This window comes from Myxine glutinosa, chromosome 4 (genome assembly GCF_964187855.1).
Source record: "Myxine glutinosa chromosome 4, kmMyxGlut1.1, whole genome shotgun sequence".
NCBI lineage: Eukaryota > Metazoa > Chordata > Myxini > Myxiniformes > Myxinidae > Myxine > Myxine glutinosa.
In genome coordinates this window covers 80,154,456-80,181,131 of record NC_136264.1, presented here as the reverse complement: position 1 = coordinate 80,181,131, position 26,676 = coordinate 80,154,456, and the positions used below count along the sequence as shown (strand labels likewise).

At 48.3% G+C, this 26,676-nt stretch overlaps 1 protein-coding gene across 3 annotated transcripts in view; it reads right to left on the bottom strand.

The window, feature by feature from the left end:
- The window catches only part of PRKDC (protein kinase, DNA-activated, catalytic subunit), a 334,330-nt gene extending 308,035 nt beyond the window's left edge, over positions 1–26,295 (bottom strand). For 2 of the 3 annotated variants that reach the window (XM_068112798.2, XM_068112799.2), the window contains exons 1-2: positions 26,000–26,292; positions 1,447–1,523 (exon numbers count right to left, since the gene is read on the bottom strand). In XM_068112798.2, the coding sequence (XP_067968899.2) occupies positions 1,447–1,523; positions 26,000–26,147 (225 nt within the window). In that variant the 5' untranslated portion in view covers positions 26,148–26,292. Of the gene's footprint in view, positions 1–1,446; positions 1,524–25,999 lie in introns of all 3 variants that reach the window. The other variant, XR_010984003.2, reaches the window with a different exon arrangement.
- Between the last annotated feature and the right edge of the window lie 381 nt (positions 26,296–26,676).

The following is a 26,676-nucleotide window of genomic DNA, read 5'->3' as shown; positions in this document are numbered from 1 at the left end:
GACGGTGCTCTCAATGATGCATCGCTATGCCTGCAAACCACTGAGGCCACAGTTTTGTCAGGATGAGATCCAAACCCAGAGAGACTATCTGACTCAAAATGTGTGTGTGCTACTTCTGAGCTATCTTGCTAACCCAAATTTTCTTAAAACAAGATTTTTAATTTGAACATTTTTTCTGCCCAAAGCTGAAAATTAACAAAATTATTACTTGCACTTTTCTATTTCCAAATTCCTGAAAAGAAACACTAACTGTTCAAATGAGAATACAGTTCAAATTACAATAGACAATCTAAGAGAATGGATTTATGAGAGCCTAACGCATCAACCACCTTGACGCTAATCTATCCTTTGCTAACCTACAAAATAGATATGATGTGTCTTTTTCCGATTTCCGATTTATAAAGTCGGTAAATTTGCAATTAAAAGACGAAATCTTCTTCACGATTAGCCGTGACCGAGCAACAGCCACTTCCATATTGTCTACGGGTTACATCAAGGAAAGATTTAGCTCAAACGGCGAGTAATTCTCAAATGATACAAATATGCCTTGTCGATGCATCCTTGGTGGTTGTAGTAATACAAACCGAGATGGTTTAATGCTACACCATTGGCCAAAAGATCCGAAAGTTGCCAGAAATTGGACATTGTTTGTCTGAAATACCAGAGTGTGGATCAGGCCTACAAAATATTCGGTTTGTGAACGGAACATTTTACAGACAACTGTTGTGAAACAACAGAGATGGCTAGATCTTGTGGTTGTCCACACCATGCCCCCACGATTAAGCGGAAAAAACACCTGTTGCACGAAGCACAATCTCTGCCAAGCTGCCAGCATATGGACACGGGCAAATGGAGTGGTGAATCGAACACCTGTGTTGGCCTGCCAGCGACCGATCTCACCTCGCTAGATGTGCAGACTAACATCGCTGCCACCTTTCCCTACACAACTGAAGAGCTAGCTAACAATACCCATGACCATCCTACACCCACTCCCCTCACCCTCAACCATTCCTCCCCATCAACCATCACCCTAGCTAACAATACCAATGACCACCTCAGCCTCCCCCATCAACTAGCACCCCCCACAATACCCATCACCATCCACACGAACATCGGGACAAACTTGGGATTTAAATTGATTTTCATTCTAAATGACGAGAGATGTAATGTAATGCTGTTCCTGTTCCATGCGTGTATTTGGTTCCATGTTTCGTGAAATACTATATATATACGCTTGCGACTAGAGCGGGATCACGCTAGATCTCGCAAGAGTACACCACAAGGCATAGGACTGATAAACAAAGCAGTTATCGTAGACCACCCCACATCCCCCCCCCGCCCCCCTCTCCATAATCCCCTATCAACTATTACCCCCACAATACCCACCACCATGTTGTTATACAAAACAGTAAATGCCGTTATACAAAACACCAATTTAGTTCTCACCTTATCGTGGCCTTGTGATTTACGCAAGAAGGTGAAAATGCCCAGATCTTTGGAGAAAAGCAATGAAATGTGGAGGTCTACACACACACACACACACACACACACACACACACACACACACACACACACACACACACACACACACACACACAAAGTCCAAGACACACCATATAACAGTGAAATGATTAATCAACATTGCATATTCTATCCTACTGGGGTCCAAAACAGCTACTGAATGATGAGAGATGATACCTGGGTGATCCACAACTGTTTAACATGAGACTGGAATGCTTAACTGATTGTAAACCATGGAGGCTGATGTTGATGATGGAGTCAATCAAGTCATTCGGAACAGGAGCTAACTTCAAGCTGGGCAAGTCCAATAGCAATACATTTTCATACATTTTAAATAAACAACAAAAATGAAAAAACACTCATAGAGCAACACTTGGCAAAAGAGAACAAAGTAGAATGGCACTCAGTAAAGCATCCTTTTTACCTCACAAATAATTGGTGGTTGAATCATGTGACCTGATATGCAAATCGTCTTGAAATCTAAAGTTAATTGGATGAAAATTGACAGTTTAAGAAATTTGGCCTATGTTGAGCTCAAAAATAGTTGGTGGTTGGTTTCAGTGTGCTGATATGAAAATCCTATTCAGATTTCAAGTCAATCGGATGAAAATTGAGGATTTTAGACATTTGAATGGTTGTTTACCTTTGGCCTATGTTGACCTTTTAGCCTATGTTGATCTCAAAAATAGTTGGTGGTTGAATTCAGTTCACCAATATGAAAATCGTATTCAAATTTCAAGTCAATCGGATAAAAATTGAGAATTTTAGAAATTAAAAAGAAAAGTGGTTGGCTTTAGGCCTATGCTGATCTCAAAAATAGTTGGTGGTTGAATTCAGTTAGCTCATATGTAAATCCTATTCAAATTTCAAGTCAATCGGATGAAAATTGAGGATTTTAGAAATTTGAAATAAGTGGTTGACCTTTGGGCTGTTTACCCTTTGACCTCAAAAATAAATAGGATGTTGTCGGACCACGAACTCTACCATTTGGTGAAGTTTAGTGAAGATCGGTTTAAAATTGTGACCTGTGGGCAAGTATAAGTGAGCGGACGGACACAGACACGGACACAGACACGGACACACACGCACACACACGCGAGTGATCAACATACTCAACGAAAAAAATATATATATATTTTGCCAAGTAATAAGGAAAGAAAAGAAAAGTAACTCAAGACAGTAATTCAATGAAATGTAAAGGTCTACAGACAAGCAATGGTACAAGGGCCATTCCAAAATTCTGTCGCTCCAGTTGTAACATTTCAAGGAAAAGATATAGGTGATTGCTAACTTGCACATGCTACATCATCATCTACTGATCAATATGTCTGGTAAATATTGTCGTGCGTAGCCTCCAGTTAATACCAGAGGCTCGCGGATGGACCGAAAACGGCTTTAATTGAGGCAACGGCCAATACGGATTTTGCTATGGTCACGCGGGAGAAAGAAGGAAATTGGGAGCTGTGATAAAAGCTTACCTGGAGCGCGCCGACTGCAGCTTCGATCCTGCAAGGAAATTAAATCGACACAGACACAAGCTTTTGAATGGAAGGGGAAAATAGTACAAGGGTTTATTAAATAAAAGGACGGGACAGGAAAAGCACGCGCCGGTAAATCTAATTCCTAAATCGGGATCCCGCACACCAGACCTCAAACACAAACAGGGGGATGAATCATGAAAATAACACGTTCGTTATGTAGTGTGGCGTGCGGTCTTATCTGTCTTGTCGTCTCGTCCGTCCAATCTCCGCTGTACACCACGAGATCCCTTGCTCCAGCGCCCCAGCACCGCGAAGGCCCGGGCCAGTGCCCACTCCAGGCTCCTCGTCGACCCCCACGAGGTCCGTGCACCAAAGGTCCAACGCAGGGCTACATGAAGCAAGCGAACTCCACTCGGGCTCACAAGCCAACTCTCAAGCCAACTCAACTAGGGCCAGGCCTCTCTCAACTCGGGATCGCACCGGGACTGCCAGGGCCAGGAATCTGTGCACAGAGTTCGGCGCGCTCTTTTTATAACCACTGGCGGTGACGTCAGCCTCGGCGCGGCACCCAACCAGAGCCTCGCAGCTTCCCGCCGTTTGCCGACCCTCCTCGCGCCTTCCACGTCGATTCACGCCTTAGCTTCCGCACCAACCAATCACAGTCCTCCTGGGCGTGGTTATAGCTCGTGCATGTAGCGTGGTACGCAGGGCCCAGCGGAAGTGAAGCTGGCCGCGGTCCACGCGGCGGCACCCCGAGCCGGCCCCTTTGCCTGTTCGCCTTCCAAAGCCATGTCAGGGAAGGGAGTTATTTAGTGTTGCAATAAAGAGCCTAACTAAGTGTCTAAATGGGTGCATTGCCAAAAGGGACAAGGGTTTGGCTACCAGGTGTGACATACAGGGGCTTTATCTTTTGATCCCTATACTACCTATCACTCGAACATCCTGGTATGTTCACAGATATACATCTTAACCCGACAAACCGGACTAAACATGAAACTTATTACAGGTCAGATTCCTTACCGCGACAGACGAAGCACGTTCCCTATTCAGATCTATCTGGCTCTAGATATTGCTACCCCACCCGACATAAGACAGCTCCCCCCCCCCCCCCCTGGAACTGTAGCTCCTGCAAGGCTCACTGCAGGCGCTAGCATTCCAGTCTTAACACTTACTGTCACACACTTAATTAACCTATGAAATAAATCAGGAGGGCTGTGGGAAGTGAGCCGGAGCTACTTACCTATCCTCCTTAACAAGCTAAACCCCTTAACAGTCATGCAAATATGTACAATGATCTTATTTGTTGTTCCTGCGCAGGGAGGAAACAAAACACTCCAAAACTAACTTAACCACAAAACTTATCTTTATCCAAAAATTCAAAACTCTATAAAACATCTGTACAACCGCGGTCGAAAGACCGCGTCCCCCGGTGGATGCCACAAGATGCAACCTTACCTGCGGGGCCATCCCCAATGTGCCCCTAAATTTCCGCGGGCCCTGTCCAGATGTTACAGGTGAGTGACATGGCTCGGTGGATTTCGCCCACATTCATTCAACACAAACCCCTTATCCACGCATACTCAGTCCAAACTCGTTACACACAAAATCATTTCAAGCACTTATTTCATACACCCCTGCAGGACCATGGCATTGATGTCATACATGTGTGCATGTCATTTATACAAGGCAGCGGGGAGGTACCGCACAACGAAGATGGTGGGGGCGCTTCAGGCTGTGGTGCCCGCAGTCCCAAAACCAAGCGCCTTACAAGTTCATTGCCCCCCCCCCTCCCCCTTTACCTCTTGGCCCCATGACAGCCCAACAGCCCTTTCCACCGTTACCCCACCGGTGAGGGTCTCCACACACCAGGCTCCATTGCCTCCTGCTGCCGCGCAGCTCCACGGGTCGCCGGGGGTCTCCTTCACCCCAGGGCGCCCAACCAGACCCTCCACCGACGAGCTCCAATTTCCAGATACCACTGGCTGTCAGGGGTAATTGCCGCAGAGGGGGGGCCGCAGGCATTGCTCCTCAGAGCCTGATCTGTACCTGCGGACACACACACACCTTCCCCACCCACAAGATCCCAAAACACATCTCCTCCCCGCTGCCATTCAATTCTCACACATTTCAGCACAATTCCAAGCAGATGTTACAAAAAGATGTTACAAGAGTTTTGCCATGGCCTGCCACATGTGAAATCCCATTCACATTGAACCACATTTCACAATAATCATCACTCATTCTCAGTTTCCACTCTCACGACCACATCAATACACATAACCACAACACGAACACAAACGCCACCCACAAGACTCTGTGGCACAGATTCCAATCCCCCTCACTGGCCATGTCATCACTCTCACCCGCCCCCAACTTCAAATTACATGTCCCAAATTTAACAAGCAAGTCCTGAAGCCTGGGACAGTAACCATCAAGGCCTTACCTCTACCTTGATGTACAGGTAACTTCCGGTTGGTCAAGTCCAAAAGTGCCATCCACCCACAAAATCCCAAAATTTATCCTTGGACCAATCAAATTCTTCCAAATTGCTCTTTTGTCCCCACTATACTGGCAGGTATGTGGGTCCGCATCCAACGGTGATCACTACACAACTACATGTGGCCATGACAGCTCCACACCTCTACCGTGCAGGGGTCATCGGGACAAGCCGAGCAGTCGAAACGCCAACATGGCCCATGAGTGTCCATAAGGGTGCGACCCACCATCCATCCTTCAGCCCCCCTGCGAGGAACACAGCTGCACCAGCCCCAGCTGGCCAATGTGGTGAGCACCTGCTGCCACAAACACTAACGCACGCACAACCTCGGCCCTGGGGGAGACGGTCGCAGTGCGTGGCATTCCCCTCAAGTCACCTACGCCGCCCTCATCCCCCAGTCCACAGAACTGCAGCCCCCCAGTGCCCACCCACACTTGACCACACCAAGGTCCAGTCGACAGCCATGCTCCACCAGGAGACCCACCCAGAAGACATGGTCCACACACCTCGGACACGCACAGCACTACGTTGACCCTCAACTACACAACTACATCCCCATGACTCCGCCTCCCAAATATTGGCGCAATCGCCCCCGCAACCAATTGAAAGCTGTGTCCTGCTAACCTATCAATTTTATCACAGCCTCCAACACTTTGGTCTATTCACCTGGGTCAATAATGGTGTCACAAAACAGTGTCCACCATTTCTCTTCACAAAATTCACCCTTAAATTTGCATCTAAACCACAGATTACCCATGGCAAGCATTTTTCACATTTTACTAACCTCACCAAATAAAGATGCTTTGCCATACACATGCCAGCCGAGCATAGCCCATATGCTCGGCTCGTTACAAACTCCCGACCACATCACTCCCATGGCTCTCTTCCCAAACCGAGAGTCCACAAATCATCACGGAACATCTGTGGAAGGTCACTCTCACACCATCACGTTCCACAGATGCCCCAATGGTTGTCCGGCAGGCTATGTCCATCCCTGTCCATTCGGTTTGACCGGCGTCCATTGCCCAGCACAGCATGTCAGGGCACCACATGCTGGCTGTCCCAGAGTCTCAGGGAGAGGGTGTCAGGCCGCATGCCCGGGCGGGCACCACATCAGGCCCAAGTTGGCCGTCCGCAATGCCACCACCAAAACGCGACCCACAACACCTCCATCTAGTGGTCCTCAATATCTGCCATCCCAGGCTTGAGAAACCACCTCGGACCCCCTGGAGGTCTTAACCCCCACCAGGGTCCGGTGACCCTCACGGCCCGAGAAACACGCCCGGACGGCGCCCCACTGGACAAGGGACGCCACACTCCACCAGACCCCCCGTGGGGCCCAGGTCGTACCTCGACACCCAAGGCTGGACCCCACGTCCAAACCTCGCCAGCACAGCCCCCCCAGCTGGCTGGCATTCCCAAATTTTGAAAGGGGCAAACTTTGCCCGAGGCCATCACCAATGACCTCCCCATGTCCAAATCCCGCAGCCCGGGGACCAACTCCAACAATGGCTGCTCCAAATCAAATTCCCATTTAAATGTAAATTTAGATTTTCTTTTAAAAATTTTGGCCCCAGGTGTCCAATCACCGCAGCTGCAGGTAACAACCTCTATCACAGGTTGTTCTGCCCCTCCCTGCAGCTGGTCCACATTCCCTATGGGGACCAAATCTCCTGAGGCTCTATCTCCCGACTCTCCTTCTATGTCCGAATCCAGCCCGGAGCCAACAAACTCTCCCAACTGGTTGTCCAATTTCGGAGCCTCTTGCACCCAATTTGTGTTCGTGGTGAGGGTCCCCTTGGTCACCTCAACCACCTCCTCGGACCAACTCACCTCATCACCCAGGCTCCTTTGGGCCTGGTCAACCCTCACCTCCATGGGACTGTCCCAGGTCCCCAGCCGCTGGATCAAATTATGCTCGTCATCCCCATCATCACCACAAATCATTTCTGGCCGCGACAGGCCTTCCCCAATAAATACCCGGTCCGGCTCCATTACACGGACCCCCAATAATGTTACCCCCTCTTGCTCCGAACCACCGCCCTGGTACAGCAAGGATTCCAATTTCTCCCCCTGTTGGTGTGTTGGGGCATACACCCGGTCCCGATAAACCTCCAGGCCACCAGGTGGGAAACATTCCCTATTACAATTCTCACATTCCCAAATCATTTCTTGGCACTCCACATCTACCTGTACATTTGCAGTCTCCCCATCTACCTGTAGGCATTCCCCATTAACCTCTTCATTTGCCATTCCCGGTGCAATTCCCAATTTGCCTTCCCCCGTTCCGATTCTATTTCTGCCACCATTGGCTTCTCCTGGGCCCCAACGGCACCATTCTTTCGTTCCTCCTTCAACTCACTCGTCCATTCATCAATTTGTTCACTCTGGGCATTCAATTCCCCCTTTAACCCATCAATTTTATTTTCTAGTCGCTCACTGCGCTCACTCTGAGCCTCCATTTTGTTTTCCAATCCACCAATTTGATTTCCCAATCGCTCACCCTGTGCATTCATGTCTCCCTTTAATTCGCATTTCATTCCATCAATTTTTCCATTTACTCCCCGAATTTCCCGAAGCAATCGATCCAAAATCTGGTCGTTTATCGGGGCCATCCCAACGGCGGGGAAAGTTCCACCAGTACCCTCTACCCCCACTACTTCCGACTCACCCCCAATGCTTCCTGCATCTCCCATTCTTCCCTCCTCCATATCGCTCATCTTCTCCTCCGTCGAGAGAAGATTGCTACCCCACGCAGATTTTATCTCAAAACCCGAATTTAAATTTCCCGAAGACGCAATATCGCAGTTCGTATGCCCAATCGACTATATCAAATTTTCGCCTCGGACTAAAAAAAATTTCGTTCGAAATCTCCACACTCTGACACCAATTTTTTTTAGGGTTCAATCCCACTACCGACTACCAGTTGTCGTGCGTAGCCTCCGGTTAATACCAGAGGCTCACGGATGGACCGAAAACGGATTTAATTGAGGCAACGGCCAATACAGATTTTGCTATGGTCACGCGGGAGGAAGAAGGAAAGTGGGAGCTGCGGTAAAAGCTTACCTGGAGCGCGCCGACTGCAGCTTCGAAACTGCAAGGAAATTAACTCGACACGGACACAAGCTTTTGAATGGAAGGGGAAAATAATACAAGGGTTTATTAAATAAAAGGACGGGACAGGAAAAGCACGCGCCGGTAAATCTAATTCCTAAATCGGGAACCCCGCACACCAGACCTCAAACACAAACAGGGGGATGAATCATGAAAATAACACGTTCGTTATGTAGTGTACGTGGCGTGCGGTCTTATCTGTCTTGTCGTCTCGTCCGTCCAATCTCCGCTGCACACCACGAGGTCCTTTGCTCCAGCGCCCCAGCACCGCGAAGGCCCGGGCCAGCGCCCACTCCAGGCTCCTCGTCGACCCCCACGAGGTCCGTGCACCAAAGGTCCAACGCAGGGCTGCACGAAGCAAGCGAACTCCACTTGGGCTCGGACTCACATACCAACTCTCAAGCCAACTCAACTAGGGCCAGGACTCTCTCAACTCGGGATCGCACCGGGACTGCCATGGCCAGGAATCGCTCAACTCGGGATCGCCCCGGGACTGCCAGGGCCAGGAATCTCTCAACTCGGGATCGCACCGGGACTGCCAGGGCCAGGAATCTGCGCGCAGAGTTTGGCACGCTCTTTTTATAACCTCTGGCGGTGACGTCAGCCTCGGCGCGGCACCCAACCAGAGCCTCGCAGCTTCCCGCCGTTTGCCGACCCTCCTCGCGCCTTCCGCGTTGATTCGCGCCTTCCGCACCAACCAATCACAGTCCTCCTGGGTGTGGTTATAGCTCGTTCGTGTAGCATGCTACGCGGGGCCCAGCGGAGATGAAGCTGGCCGCGGTCCATGCGGCGCCACCCCGAGCCGGCCCCCTTGCCTGTTCATCTTCCAAAGTCATGTCAGGGAAGGGAATTATTTAGTGTTGCAAGAAAGAGCCTAACTAAGTGTCTAAATGGGTGCATTGCCAAAAGGGACAAGGGTTTGGCTACCAGGTGTGACATACAGGGGCTTTATCTTTTAATCCCTATACCACCTATCACTCGAACATCCTGGTATGTTCACAGGTATACATCTTAACCCGACAAACCGGACTAAACATGAAACTTATTACAGGTCAGATTCCTTACCGCGACAGACGAAGCACGTTACCTATTCAGATCTATCTGGCTCTAGATATTGCTACCCCACCCGACATAAGAATATGTTGTTGAATTCTCATTTGTTTGGTTTCAAGAATCAAAGTAATGTCATGCAGCACCAAAGATTTGGTTGTGGCAGAAAGATTCAGTAAAAAAGATATCTGAGCTCGTATTAAATTAATGGTGACAGTCATGCCTTGCCACACGCCATTTCTTATAACATGCTTGACTTGGTTTTATGCTAGTTATATATTGTAACGATTTTGAGAAGTGTAACGGGTTTTGAGAAGTGTAACGGGGTTTGAGGAGTGTAACAATTTTGGAGGAAGGGTAACGGATGTGAAGAGTATGGTTTTGGTATGGTAACATCCTGGTAATGTAATAATGGTCGCAGCCGTCCTCCTAATTAATTTCATAGAACATACACGCAGGTCACGATATATCTTTTAAATAGTGTATTTCCTTATTCCATGTAGGCTAAGTATGTGTTTTCCACTAGATTGACTTTGCATTGTATCAAACAAAATAAGCGTAGGCCCTTCCAATTTCCCCAAAACCTCCCTTCCAATTGCCTTCCGCATTTTGGCTGGTTTTCTTCAAACCACCATTGGCCACGAGGTAAGGTTGGGGAAGAAAGGCGTGTCTCCACCTCGTCATAAGAAGCAAGGAGTGAACCAGCCCTAACAGCCAATCAACACCGCGGTGAGTGACCCGGTAGGCGTGCCCTCGGAGCCGGCGGCTTAATTCCGCCGGAGGTGATAAAAGCGACTGCAGGGGACTGCTTAAGGAGTCCAGATGGGAGATGACTGGAGAGGAGCAACGAGGCTGCACCAAGGAGAGGGCTTGAGAGATACGCTGGGGGATGACCTGGAAGAGGAGCGCAATCCACCGCAAGCCCTACCTACCTGCCTGCCTGCAATACCCCCCTGTCGTTGGAGAGACGCGCTGAACGGAGGGAGACGGCTCCACCCCAGGAAGAGGAGCAGGTGTGCCGAGCCAGCGCGTGACGGCCGCGGATACGCGACGGAGGTTTTCCCGCCAAAACCGCGAGGGGTGCTGCGGCCTCCGACCTTGCCTTCCTCCACGCGTCCACCTCAGCTATTCCTTCCTGCAATATCCACCGTGTGAGTGTGAACGTCCTGTCCTACTCGTTTGTCTTGGGGATTAAGTAAATGAAATAGAATAAGTTAACAATGCACTGTGTGACTGCTCTTTTCCATCTATTGCTGTAAATAATATTGGTCGCCCTAAAAATATTGCTTGTGTGTGTATAATAAATCTGTTCTTCCTCCAAACTCTGTCTTTCTTCTCTCTTCTTCTCTTTCGGTCGCTTTAGAGATTTCCCGATTGAATATCCGTGGGGCGATCTGGTCAACGTCGGGTGAAATCGGGTTTTAATCGGGGAGTAACTGTTCGGACGCGGTTAAATACACCACCGCTCGGTCCATATAACATCTAAAAGCCGTGTCCGTAACAATTGGTAGTCAGGAGATGGGATTCGGACCTGGGACTAAATTTGTTAGGCCCAAATTTTGGAACACCAATTGTACTATTAGAGTAACAATTGGTGTCGGGGAGTGAGATCGACCCGGAGCGCGCTGCACGCGCTCAAAATTATAAAGCGGACGAAATTGTGTTGTTTTATAAAACCCGAATTTTTAGATCGCGCCATGGACAATCAAGGCGATCGGATGTCGGTGGGGGAGATAGACGGGTTAGGGGTAACCCAGGAACCAGGGGAAATGTATGTGGAAGAAAGGGAGGAGGAAAATGGCAATGTGGTTGCGGGAATTTCAGGTGCACAAAATGGCGCTCTAGCGCACGTGATTACAGCGGCGCCACATTTAGCCACGCCCATGGTCGCGGTAGTCGAACCGGAGATGCCAATGGATTTGAACCTTTTTTTTATACAAATGAAGGCCCTTATGGCCCAGAATAGTGAGCAAATGGGGGTAATGGGAAACCAAATGGGGGTAATGAGGAACCAATTGGGGGTAATGGGGAACCGGATGGATGCTCAGGGTGAGCGATTGGAGGACCAAATGGGGGTAATGGGGAACCGGATGGATGCTCAGGGTGAGCGATTGGAGGGCCAAATGAGGGGTACCGGTGAGGGATTAGACAAGAAATTTGAGGGATTAGACAAGAAATTTGAGGGGTTAGACAATGGGATAGAAGGGGTGAAAAATGGGTTAATGGGGTTAGAAAATAGGATGGAGGACAAATTGCGGGAAATAGGGGAACAATCCGCCCGGGAAATCGAACAGATGGGGAACCAGATGGAGGAAATACGACGAGGGGTGAGTGAGGAGGTCTCGGGGCTACGCGAGGAGGTAAAGCGAGGCGAAAAGCGTATCGAGAAAGAGGTGAGAAATAATACGGTAAAGTTACAGGGGGGAATAGAAGATCTGACGGAGGAGGTGGAGCAGCTGACAGAGGGACAAACTAAGTTAGTGGAGCAGGTTCAAAAGAACACTGCGGTACTAGGAGGGTTAAAGGCGACACAAAAAGAAATTAAAAACGAATTAATAGCGACGCAGAGGCAATGTCAGATGGTACGAGAGGAACTGACAATGAGGGTGGAGGAGGTGACAGAGATAATGGAGACAAAGGACCGGCAGGTAAGGACGCACGTAGAAACGGTCACGGTAGCCTTAGAGGACGAACTTGAGGAGACGCACCGGGAAATAAAAGAGGTTAAACAAAAATTAGAGGAAGTGGGAGAAGAGGTGAGTGAAATTAAGAAGGGACGGACAGAAACTAAGAGAGAAATCCGGGAGGAGGTGATGGAATGTGTACAAGGTCTGTGTTCAAATCATGATGCGGTGCTCACTAACCAAATAAAAAGTTTGCAGGTGGCAGAGAAGGTGCGACGAGGTACGGAGGTGAGTGGCAATGTACATGATGTGAGGGGAGATTCAGTCGGCTTGGGGATTGGTTTGGATCCGGGTGTTCGTGAAAGGCCGTTGGTGAGGTGTGTGACAGGACAGGTGTGCGAAAAAAGGGGTGTGCGAGAATGTCCGACCATGGGGTGTGTGAGAAAAAAGTGCACGCCGAGGAGTGAGTGTGCCGTCAAGAGTGAATTGGTCAAAGCGCGTGTGCGAGGGAGCACAGGGAAGCGCGGTGTGGTGAGTGTTACGGAGGAAGTAACGAAAAAGTGTGCGCGGGAGGACGCGCGAGAAAGGTGTGTAACGGACGGGTGCATGGGGAAAGCGCATGCTGTCAAGAGTAAGGGAGAATGCATGCCTGTGGTGAGTGTTACGGAGGAAGTAACGAAGAAGTGTGCGCGGGAGGATGCGCGAGAAAGGTGTGTAACGGACGGGTGCATGGGGAAAGCGCATGCTGTCAAGAGTAAGGGTGAGTGCGCGACTGAGAGTGGAGGTGAGAGTAGTGAGAGTGAAACGGAGCGTGAGCTGGTTGTGATAGGTGAGCGAGGATGTACACCTGGGATGGAAGGATGCACACCTGGAATGGTAGAGCGTGAGTGGGAATGCACGCTGGAATTGGTAGTGAGACACGTGGTTGGGTGTGCGGGTGAGAGCACACCTGTGATTGTCACAAAGGAGGTGACCGAGGAGGGGGCGCGAAGCGGTGTATTGGTGAGGTGTGCGAGCAACGAATGTGTGCCAAAGTGTTCGGTGGTCAGGTGTGTGACCAAGTCGGTGAGCGGAGTGAGTGTACCGAGGTGTGAAAGAAAAGGTACGAGGAGAATGGGAACGGCTGCATGTATGAGCAAGAAAGAGGTAGCGTATGCATGTAAGCCTGCAGGTGAAGCGTCGACGGTAACCGGGTTAAAGGTTAGGTCGACTTTTAGCCGGATCGGGCCCTCGGTGCGTGCCGGGCTTCGCGTGCCGCGAGAACCAGCGGAGATCCGAGCCACGGCGGGTTCGAAAGGACCGCCGTGCGCGATCCACGCTGGGCCTCGCGTGGAGCGGCCGCGTCCGGGCTCCACAAGGCGGAGCGGGCAGCTCGATAGGAAGGGTCGTCATGGCGACCACTTTCTATTGAGACGTGCCGGCAGGTCGAGATCGGGACATTGGATGGCTCCACGCCGAAGTGGTGCATGGGATCTCGGCCCGGGTAAGCCTCCGTCCCTGCCCCGAATGCGGGACGTATCCAGCCGCTGGCAAAAAAAAAAAACGACCCGCGTTCATTGCTCGGCTGTACGAAGCCGGGCTGTAGATGTGAATTGGCGCACCGAGAGGATGTAATAAGTAGACGGGTGATGTGAATTGGCGCACCGAGAGGATGTAATAAGTAGACGGGTGATGGTGATAGTGATAGTAGTGATTTGAAACGAAATTTAGAAAAGTGAATAGAATTGGCAGTAAATGGAAAATTTTTGAATTGTTGGATTTGGACGAGCGAAATTGGTAGTGAGAGACCCCCGATGTGGTGGGATGGCAAATCCATCATCCCTCACCAGTGGGGCAAATGCGCTATAGATTATGGGGTTTATGGCAGTGAAAACGAGCCAGGGAGGGCTTGGATAATGATAGGGATCTAGCGAAGATGACCTTAGGTAACGATAAGGTTAGTTAGTGACTGATACCTGTAGTGGGGACGCAGGTAGGTTAGTGTGGTTGATAATGACGTGGGAGCGCAATAGTTTAAAGGGACGACTGGGAAGCGCAAGTTTCAGAGGGGAGGAGTTAGCTGAGATGATGCCGTGTGTGGGAGTGATTGAACAGGTGTGATTGCACAGGTGTGCAACTGAACAGGTGGATGGAGCAGTGTATGAGTGAGTGATGGTGATTGTGTATTGTGATGACCAAGTGGTCCAGGAAGAAAGGAGGGTGCAGGTGGCACCAGGTGAGATTGCACAGGTGTGCAACGACAGGTGAATGGAGGGCAGGTGTATGGAATAAATGGTATGGAGTATTGGAATGGATGGTCGTGGAGTGAGTATGGTGGAAATTGTGGAGTGGAGTGGATGGTGCGAAGGTGTGAATGGGGGAAGAGTGGACCCCCATCACGGATACCCGGGGCGGGTAGTGTAAGTGTTAGGTAGAGGGTATAGGTAAATTGTAGTTGGATATTGGCATCTGTGGTGCGGGTGACAGAATGGTATGTGGATGGGTGCGTTGGTGTTGTGGAAATGGCTGGGCGTGTAGCCTGTTAGTGTGTGTAGTTGGGTTGGGCACTCCACCACTGTAAGGATGTCGGCCAGGTGAGGCCGCAGGTGGGCTCTGGGAGCCGGTAGTAGTTGTGTGGATGGGGCCCGAGGATCCGGAGGACGGACCCGGGTAGCCCAGTGCCAGAGGGCACCAGTGGGGTGACAGAGCCAGGAGAGGGGCTGTCCCCAGGTAGTTAGGTTAGGGTGAGGAGCTAGGTAAGCTCGGGTGGCAACTACAGTGGTGGAGGTGTGCAGGTGGGTAGACCTGTTGGGAGAGGTACACGTCGCAGCCCAGAAATTGTGCGAGGGCACCGGGAGATGAATCGGGGGAGTGAGACCCCAAATTGAAAAGCACCACAGTTTGGCCAATGGGAATTGGTTTTTAGAACCCATAGTGTAAGAGGGCCAATGGTTTGGCCGAAGAAAGACCCCGGGTAGTGTAAAGTGTGTTAAAATCATTTAGAGGATAGTTAGGATGAAGGATCTCCTCGCACCATCTGCATCCACTCACCTGAGGTGACAGGTACTCCACACCATGCCATGTTTTGATTATTTTTTATGATGCAAATGTTTGGATTGTGAGACGCATCATGACGTGGGTGTGACATTGTGCTTTGATGTTCCATCTCTGCCTCCTTATGAGGATTGATGATGAATTTGGTGATGGCAAATTTTGAAGTAAAGGGATTGTGGGGACGAATTTGGTATAGGGGAAATATGGGGAAGACGTGACAGTAGTGACGAATTTGTAAATGTGTAGATTTTTGTACATATTGGGTGAGAACAAGGGTAGGGTAGGTGACAGGGGGGTGACGTACGGTAGGGACGAGCTTTCTCACTTCGGCCTCCGTACGCATTTCACCTTGCATTGCCTTATTGACGTGTACCCTTGTGACCTTACCCCTCGCTCAATTGTCTTTCTTTTGTCTCCCACATGACCTGTGCGCCATTGGGTGCCGATGGGAGCGTGCGTGAGGTGGCCATTGTGCGCCCGAGATTCCCAGAACCAGCATGCATTGCGTTGATGTACCACTTTATGGACCGCTGTTCTGCGGCCAAGTACCACTTGATGGACCCCAGGTTCTGGGGCAGGGCACCTCTGTTGGAAACCGGCCATAGTGGCCAGGGAATCTTGCTTGCGGACCTCGGTAAGGTGGCACCTATGCCAAACAGGTGGACCACCCTTAGTTGGCCCCTGAGGCCCTAAATAAAAATGGACACAAGTTGTGTTTTTTTTAGTATGTCCAAATAGGCCGCATGAAGCCAGAAGACGTCGGGAAGAACATCGGCCCAGCAGAGAAGGAGAAGACCACCACCAGTTGTTTTGTTGTGTTTATTATGAACCATGGTAACCGCACCGGATGGTGTTTTTTGGGTGCTTTGTGGTGTTTGGGTGCTTTTGGGTGCTTTGGTGGTATTGGTACTGGTGCATCGATGCAATGCGTGCTGTCTCCTCCCTCCCAACAGGAATTTCTTTCTCTTGTTCCCTAAAAAGAAAAAGAAAAAAACACACAGGTCCTGGGTTGCGTTGTAAATAAGAAATCACGTCATTGTAAATAATGCTCCCCACCGTACAAGTATAGTTTCAGAATAATTCCGTAATTCGGTTAGCTGTGGGCTTGAGTCTGTTAGACAGGATGCAATGCAATAGGGGGACATACTTATTTGTGTTTTAAAATTGTCACACTCAGGGTCAGGTTAATTGTAGAGGGAATTACACCTACATGTCACACTCAGTTAAGTCTAGTAGGCCCGAGGACGTGCCTGAAGAAAGGAGGGTGCAGTGTAACGATTTTGAGAAGTGTAACGGGTTTTGAGAAGTGTAACGGGGTTTGAGGAGTGTAACAATTTTGGAGGAAGGGTAACGGATGTGAAGAGTATGGTTTTGGTATGGTAACATCCTGGTAATGTAATAATGGTCGCAGCCGTCCTCCTAATTAATTTCATAGAACATACACGCAGGTCACGATATATCTTTTAAATAGTGTATTTCCTTATTCCATGTAGGCTAAGTATGTGTTTTCCACTAGATTGACTTTGCATTGTATCAAACAAAATAAGCGTAGGCCCTTCCAATTTCCCCAAAACCTCCCTTCCAATTGCCTTCCGCATTTTGGCTGGTTTTCTTCAAACCACCATTGGCCACGAGGTAAGGTTGGGGAAGAAAGGCGTGTCTCCACCTCGTCATAAGAAGCAAGGAGTGAACCAGCCCTAACAGCCAATCAACACCGCGGTGAGTGACCCGGTAGGCGTGCCCTCGGAGCCGGCGGCTTAATTCCGCCGGAGGTGATAAAAGCGACTGCAGGGGACTGCTTAAGGAGTCCAGATGGGAGATGACTGGAGAGGAGCAACGAGGCTGCACCAAGGAGAGGGCTTGAGAGATACGCTGGGGGATGACCTGGAAGAGGAGCGCAATCCACCGCAAGCCCTACCTACCTGCCTGCCTGCAATACCCCCCTGTCGTTGGAGAGACGCGCTGAACGGAGGGAGACGGCTCCACCCCAGGAAGAGGAGCAGGTGTGCCGAGCCAGCGCGTGACGGCCGCGGATACGCGACGGAGGTTTTCCCGCCAAAACCGCGAGGGGTGCTGCGGCCTCCGACCTTGCCTTCCTCCACGCGTCCACCTCAGCTATTCCTTCCTGCAATATCCACCGTGTGAGTGTGAACGTCCTGTCCTACTCGTTTGTCTTGGGGATTAAGTAAATGAAATAGAATAAGTTAACAATGCACTGTGTGACTGCTCTTTTCCATCTATTGCTGTAAATAATATTGGTCGCCCTAAAAATATTGCTTGTGTGTGTATAATAAATCTGTTCTTCCTCCAAACTCTGTCTTTCTTCTCTCTTCTTCTCTTTCGGTCGCTTTAGAGATTTCCCGATTGAATATCCGTGGGGCGATCTGGTCAACGTCGGGTGAAATCGGGTTTTAATCGGGGAGTAACTGTTCGGACGCGGTTAAATACACCACCGCTCGGTCCATATAACATCTAAAAGCCGTGTCCGTAACAATATCATGACTCTTCCTCCCAATCCGCTCACTCGCTTCACAAGTACGTCCTACAAAACGAGGCCCAATTGTATTATACACCACCTGGAGACTCACGAGACGATGCTTACCTCAAATCCACGTCCACCCCAGCGTGCACGGGGGCACTGTCATGCTGAAAAATGAGAGGGCCTTGCACAAACTGTTGTCACAAAGTTGGAAGCACGCAATCGTCTAGAATGTCATTGTATGCCGTGGCGTTAAGATTTCCCTTCACTGGAACTAAGGAGCCTATCCCGAACCATGAAAAACAGCCCCAGACCAATATTCCTCCTCCACCAAACTTTGCAGTTGGCACTATGCATTCGGGCAGGTAGCGTTTTCCTGGCATCCGCCAAACCCAGATTCGTCCATCTGACTGCCAGATGGTGAAGCGTGATTCATCACTCCAGAGAACGCGTTTTCACTGCTCCAGAGTGCAATGGTGGTGAGGTTTACACCACTCCAGCCGACGCCTGGCATTGTGCATGGTGATCTTAGGCTTGTATGCAGCTGCTTGGCCATGCTACCCCATTTCATGAAGCTCCTGGCAAACAGTTGTTGTGCTGACGTTGCTTCCAGAGGCAGTTTGGAACACGGTAGTGAGTGTTGCAACCAAGGACAGATTATTTTTTACGCACTACGTGCTTCTGCACTTGGCGGTCCTGTTCGGTGAGCTTGTGTGGCCTACCACTTCGTGGCTGAGCTGTTGTTGCTCCTAGATGTTTCCACTTCACAATAACAGCACTTACAGTTGACTGGGGCAGCATACACATTTACATGGGGAGAATTGGGGGGTCTCTTCCCCCCACCCTGAACTCCTGGGACTATTAATTTATTTTACCACCTAAAACCTGCAATGCACCCTCCAAATACAACCACTGTTTTTTACGGCATAGCCCATAGGGCAAAGCCGTCTAGAACAGTGTTTGTCCGTATGTATGTATGTATGTATGTATGTATGTATGTATGTATGTATGTATGTCCCCTCAAACACATCCCAATCAGAGCTGAGGATCTGGTCACATGAAAGGGTGATGCGATTACGTCTGATGTGATTACGGCGGTACGGCGGCTGACTCTCCACAATCCGGCATTTTGATTCTAATTTCGTTCAGGCCGAAAACATTGTCGAACCAGTCATATATCATAATCGCCATGCTCTATTTTTACGTTTTTCATTCAGTGTGAAACGCAAACAAACCGATTGTTAAAATGACCATCAAATATCGAAAGCATCGGCATTACAGCTCTTCCAACAATACGGTACGTGTATGCCTTCGGCTTCATGCCTCACCTTCGGGCCGCTTCGGACAAATTAAGCCCAGGTTTATTAATACAGTAGTGTATTGTTTCAGGAGTATCGTTTTCATAATAGTAATAATAATAATATAGCAAATATGACCATAACACTTTAATCCCAATGTCGTGAATACAAAGTTAGTGGATTGAAGCGGTGTATGGTTCATGAAACGATAAGCGGTGTACGGTACGAACAACCACGGAAGTAAGGAATTCGCCTCAGTTTTTTGATAGCATGTCATTAACCCAACCCTTGTGGGGTATATAGATTACAGTAGATCTTCCCTCAGTTCTGCAAGTAAAACTTACCTCATGGATGTCGGAATTCCTCTAACTTTCTTTGTTTAATGTTATAAACAGCATTAACGCCTGTTGAAAAAGTTAATCATATGTGTTTGTGGTTTATAATATTTTACAAGCCCAGCTACGCCACTGCTAGAATTTCGGGCTTGTTAAACTCATTCTGTCAAGGATTCAAGAGTACATAGAAGTCAAACAAGCAAATACACAGACACTTCTCAAACTAGAGCAACATAATCATGAGCAATTTGACATTAATGTGCCTTGATTGGACATGGGAAATGATAAACCACGAAGCCTCTTGCAACAGTGTTTACTGTTGTAGGCAGTACTGTGTGAAGGTCATTCTGAAGGTTCTGTCACTCCATCAACATCATAGACATAGTAACCTGATAAACTTGATTTGGATCACATTATCTATATAAATAATACGACGATTTTCATTTCCTATCTCCTTTCTCACCACTTTGTGCATCATCACCACACTTCATAAGAAGAACTAACAATGTTTTGCATTTCTGCTTTTGGCATCAAAATTTACTTCCAACTTCCATATATTCCATTCAACCAAGTCTAAGGTACACTTATTTCGAAGTGATAGCTATGCTTGATGGCATTATCACATCATGACAAGTTATCCACGGCCTTTAGTTATGATCATCACATGGCACGAAGGTGTGAGAGCAGTATCATTTTGGGCCCCGCCACCTGCGCTGTGGTCAAAAACCAAAAAAATGCAATTGCGGGCACATTAAACATTTTTACGCCGTAGCCCATCGGCAAAGCCGTCTAGAACAGTGTTTGTCCTTCTGTATGTATGTATGTATGTATGTCTGGTCAAACGTATACCAATCAGAGCTGAGCATCTGGTCACATGACAGGGTGATGTGATTATGTCTGACGTCATTATGGCGGTACGGCGGCTGACTCTGCACACCGCCATTTTGAATCCAGTTTCGTTCAGGCCGAACATATCGTCTAACCTATCATATACACTACATGACCAAAAGTATGCGGACACCCCTTCTAATTAGTGAATTCGGCTGTTTCAGCCACACCCATTGCTGACAGGTATATATAAATCAAGCACATGCAATCTCCATAGACCTTTAGTCATCAAGTCTGTAAAGGGTAAAAAAATTAATTGCTAACAGCCCTGCACTTGCTTTATTTGACCCTACTCTGACCACCATTGTGACCACAAACGCGTCTGAATAAGGACCCGGAGCAGTGCTCACTCAACTTCATGAGGACTCTACAGAGGAAACAGTAGCATTCGCCTCATGCTCACAGAATACGAATGCAAGTACTCTACAGTAGAGAAGGAAGCACTTGCCTGCATCTGAGCAACTGAGAAATGGTGTACTAACCTGTGGGGTCGGAAATTTATCCTGCGTCCAGACTACAGTCCACTGACTACACTACTGTCTGTCTTCGAAAGGTCTTGGTCGAGCTGGAAAGAGAATTGCACGTTGGTCTGCAAGCTTACTGACATTTAACGATGAAATTGTATCCGAACCTGGCCATCAAAATGTGACTGCAGACTGTTTATCATGGTTACCACTCCTCATGACAGAGCCTTGCCACGAACCGGATGTAGAAATGGTGGCTTTATTGTCTGGTGACTTCACTGCTGTACTTGTGGAACAATTCAAAGAAGCTTGTAATAGATGCCCTATTCTACAGAAGGTGCCAAGATACGTCTCCAGAGGATGGCCTTGCAATGCAAAGGCCATTGACCCAAATTTACTTCCCCATTTTCACATTCGGAATGAACTGGCTGTACATGAGGTTTACTTAATTCGTGGCACTCACCGTGTGATAGTGCCGACAGAACTTCAACCCGTCAATCTAGCTTGCCCATGATACACATCAAGGAATTGTAAGAACTAAACAAAGGCTGCGTGACCTCTACTGGTGACCAAGGATGGACTCCCAAGCATAAGTTGCCATTAAGTCGTGTATTACTCACCAAATGCATGATAAAACAGCTGTCACTCGGGTTCCACCTTTGCAACCAGTTCTTCTCCCTAATGCTGCATGGTAAAAGCTTGCCATCAATATAGTGGGCCCACTTGATAATGGCCAAATGGACTGTCGCTATGCCATTACTTTTTTTTTTATATATACTGAATCGAGGCTCATGAAAGAGCTAACATTTATTTCACAAACAAATCAACCAGACAAACAAAATATACAAAAAGAGGGAGCGGAAGACAAGATGGGGAGAGAAGGGGAAGCACACAACCACAACATTTGAGAGCAGGGAGAAGTGTGGGAGGGAGAGGGCTTGGGGGCAGGAGGCATGGGAAGGGGGGGGGGGGGGGTGGTGGGAGAAGTATAAAACACAAGGGGACCGAAATTAGCAGGGGTAGAAAAGATCAAGGTTTTGGATGGGGGAGGATAAGAGATGGTGGTGAACAGCTGTTTTAAAGACCTGGAGGGTGGAGTGGGATTGAAGAGAGTGAGGGAGTTTGTTCCAGAGGCGGGAGAAAAGAGGAATGAAGGAGTGAAGGTGAGCAGAAAGTCTTGATTTTGGCAGTTTAACCATAAGAGGGTTGCAGGCAGATCTTGTGCGACCTGTAGGAATATTTGGGGGACAGAGCCCAGAGAGGGCTGGGGGGGCAAGGCCAGAGAGGAGTCGGTAGAACACGGAAAGACCACCAACCTGCCTGCGGTGAGTGAGTGAAAGGCCCTTGGAGTTAGCTTCATCGCGGGAGATTCCAATGATTCTGAACGCTTTGGTTTCAACAGCGTGAAGACGGGCTAGGTGTGAGGCAGGAGCACCAGACCAGAGGGGAGAGCAGTATTCCATAGAGCTGCGGATGAAAGCCTTGTATGTGGTGAGGAGCTCAGGTGTGCCAAGGAAGGACTTCGCACGACGGAGGATGCCCAGTCGGCGACTGGCTTTGCAGGCCAGATTTGAAATGTGGTTTTCCCAGGAAAGATCATGGCAAATAGTGAGACCCAAAAGCTTGAGTGACAGAACTTCTTGGAGAGGATTATTCAGAAAGTGGATGGGAGGGTTTTCCAGTCGGTCTTTTCGGAGAGACATCGTAAGAGTGTGAGATTTATCAGGATTGAAAGACATGTTCCATTTGTTTGCCCAGTCTGTGATTTTGTCCAGGTCTGCAGAGAGTGAGGAGGCTGCAGGCTGCCGATCTGAGGGATGAGGAATGGAGCGACAGAGAGTAGTCGTCAGCAAAGAGATAGAGAGGATTTTCAAGAGAGTCAGAGAGATCATTGATGAAGACCAGAAAAAGCACAGGGCCCAGAACACTACCTTGGGGAACTCCAGCCTGAACAGGTAGAGGAGATGAGAGAAACCCATTCAGGGCCACACGTTGACTACGACCAGAGAGGAAGTCCGCCAGCCATGTGTAGAGATTTCCATGGATACCAAAGGAGGAGAGTTTGGTGAGCAGAGCAGGGTGCCAGACCGTATCGAAGGCACGTGAAATGTCAAGGGAGACGGCTCTAATTTCCTGTTTGGCGTTGAGGACCTCCATCCATTGTTGAGAAAGCAAAAGCAGCATGTCCAGAGTGGAGTGACCAGGTCTGAAACCAAATTGATGATCAGAGATCAAGCCATTGGGGAAGAGGAAAGATTTCATATCTGAAGCAATGATGGATTCCATGACTTTGCTGATAATTGGGAGAAGGCTGATTGGTCTGTAGTTGCTGGGATCTGTTTTTGCACCTTTTTTGTGCAAAGCGGTGATGTTGGCTGATTTCCAAGCAGATGGCAGATGACCTTGAGCAAAAGAGAGGGTGAAGAGAACAGAAAGAGGGAGTGAAAGAGCGGAAGCACATGATTTTAGGACCCGTGGGCTGATGCCGTCAGGACCAGTTGCAGAATCAGAGTCGAGGGTTGAAAGAAACTTTTCCACCTTGTCAGGAGGAAAGGACACAGAGTCGAGGAGCAGCTGGGTACGACTGGGTACGGTGGGTACAGAGAGGGATGGGTTTGGGACACAAGATTTAGAGGCAAACACAGAGTTGAGGCATTCAGCTTTTTCACGTGCGGAGTCAGCCGTTAAGCCGTTTGAGGTGAGGGAGGGGATGGAGGGGGAACAAACACCAGAAACAGATTTGACCAGACGCCACCAGGATTTGGAAGAGGGAGACAGATAAGAGAGTTCAGTCTTGAGAACGGTGAGATATTGTTTCCTGGCTCTCCTGAGGGTGGACACACACTTGTTTCGGGCTTTGTAAAAGGAAATGAGATTTCCTTCCGTTGGATTTGCTTTCCAGGAGACGAAAGCAAGTTGTTTCAGGGCAACAGCCTCACCACAAGATTCCGTGTACCATGGACGGGAGGAAGGGTATGACAACTGAAGACGAGATGGGATAAATCTGTGCATGAGAGAGAGCAATTTACTTTGAAAGAATTCCCAGGATGAGTTGATGTCAGAGGCGGTAGAGATGGGAGACCAGTCCAGATGATTGATGGCTGCTTGAAGACCGTGCCAGTTGGCCTGAGTGAAATGCCAGACTCGTCGGCGCTGAGGAGGCTCTCTGAGAATGGTCAGAGAGATGTCCACTTTGACAAGCACATGATCAGATGAGCCGATTGGAGCAGAAGAAGAGCAGCAGACATTTTCAGGGAAGTTTGTCATAACCAAATCCAGAAGAGAAGATGCTCCGTTGACTGAGATCCGGGTCGGGAAATTGACAGATTGTGTCAGTCCCAGTGAGTCGCAGAAGTCCTTTGCTGAAGAGCCATGGCTGGTGAGAGAGGTACCCACACCCAGCCAACTGGCATGGTGACAATTGAAATCACCACATATGAGGAAGAGAGAGTTGGGATGGGTAGATAGAAGTTGGTCCATATTATCAGACAGCGAGATGTAGATGGAGTCATCGCTGTTTGGTGGACGGTACAACACACATATGAACAAAAGGTGGGAGCGAAGGGGAAGCCGTAGCCAAAGGTATTCCTGGGGGTGAGGTGGAGAGAGGGCAGTGGAGGGCGAGTGAGGAAGAGAGTTTTTTATAAAGATAGCAACCCCACCTCCAGGACGAGGCTCAGGTCTATCATACCGGAGGAGGGAGTAACCTTTAATTCATTATTTCAGCAAATGGCCAGAATTTGCCTTTACGTCCCAAGTAACATCTGCTACAGTTATCAAGTTCCTGGTTACAGTTTTCAGTCGTGAAGGAAACCCGCAGGAACATATCTCTGACAATAGATCTCAGTTTGTTTCAACTGAGTTTGAAACATTCATGCAGGAAAGAAACATCAAGCACTGCAGTAGTTATATTACCCACAAGCCAATGGGGAGATAGAACACTTCAACAGAGTGCTTACGGACTGTTTGCACACAGCAAACCTCGAAGGGAAGCCCTGGAAATCATTCCTACCTGACTTCTTGCAAACGTATTGAGCTACAAGACATGCAACAACTCATCAGACTCCTGCTGAACTTCTGCATAGACGTACATTGCACACCAAGTTGGACATTGGGGACCGTCAAATCAGCGTACCTGCTGTAAGACTTGAGGATGTGAGATGCTGCGTTCAACAGAAACAAGAGAAGTCTAAACGATACACAACCAAGTGTCGGGGAGCAAAACCTTCCACCTTTCAATGTGGTTATTTCGTGCGAGTTCTGAAACCTTGACTTCACAAGAAAGGACAAACCAAGTTTACCCAACCTCTCAAGATCATTGAACAGAGAGGTCCTGCTAGCTATAGACTCTGATGGGAAAGTGTGGAATGCAATTCATCTCGCACCTGCAATTCAGACCCCAAATGGACTTGCTGCTGAAAGTTTGACAGGTTTTGAGGATTATAATGCACATAACCCTGTCCAACAAATGCCTCCACAAGTTATTACCCCAGGTGTTCGTCGTGGGACCAGACATCGTCGAGCCCCTGAATGAACCAAGAACTTTGTCATGTAACATGTTTACCTTCAATTACATGCTTACTATGTTTTTTGTTTTTGCATTACCGGCAAAAAGGGTTGGCGTCAGGAAGTGCATCCGGCCGTAAAACATTGCTTCAAAAAGGGGACCGAAAAACAACAACAACCACGGTTCCCAAAAAAGGGGGGAAAAATGGCCTCTAAAGGTGGTATTACCAGTTGTTGTTATCTTCACGAAAAAAGGAATAATGGGATTTGTGGTATGGTGATTCAGTATTCATTATATTTACCAATTACATGTTTACTTTAGTATTCATGTGTCTTTAGTATGATTCTTTAGTATGAATACTAAAGTAAGCATGTAAATATATATAATATATATATACACACACATCATATATGAATACTAAAGTGATGCAATGACGTTGTAAGGCTAAGGGATAGGCGTTGCTTCACACGCTATATAGAAGCCATGGCGTTATTGATCGCGGCAGGAAAACGGCGCTTCCTTGACTTGTACTAAAAAAAAAAACTTGCACGAAACTCTCGTTTAACCTCACGTATATAACGTGAATGAAGTAATCAAATATAATGAATGAGGAATTTAAAACGGCGGAGGCAAAGATTACGAATGGCGATTACAAAAAACAATACAAAACAAGTGACTCGAGAAAGTGCGAGGTGTGAGTAAAAATACCGAGAGAGTTCTGGCCTTGTTGGCATTCTGACTTGATGTCTTCGACCAGCGCCCTTGCGACTTGTCCAATTTCATCAGCACGTGGGTCGCAGGACGCGAGAATACAGTCGTGTAACTGCCGCAGCAGCGACAACAGGGAGCCAGACATGCTGTAATTACCTCATCAACTATCGTCGACGAGTAGCCTGAACCTCGAAAATCTAAACGAATATTTCAACGACTGCATTAAGATATATCACGAATGTGAAAGACAAAACAGAATGTAATGGACTGGAATGGATATCTCACGTGGTGAAAACAATCACAGAACTTAATGAGGAAGAAACGTCGCAACCACTTCAACCAATCGTTGACTTTGGAGGAAGAAGAGCAGTGATAAACCGGAAGTCAGTTTGAAGAGGTAAATGATCAAGAATATAAATACTAATAGCCATAAGTATATATATATATACACTCACGTCTCAGAATCGTGATGTGTGAATTATGGTTTGTGTATCCAAAAGGGCTTTCACACCAATCAGGGCAAAGCTCGACCTTGCGCTATACATTCTAACCAACCGGATTTTTTTTTTTTGTATACTCGATCGAGGCTCGTTTAAGAGCTAGCACGTCAAACACATATTGGCACATAAAACACAACAAAAAAACGGACACGCAAAACAACAAGTGAATCCTCT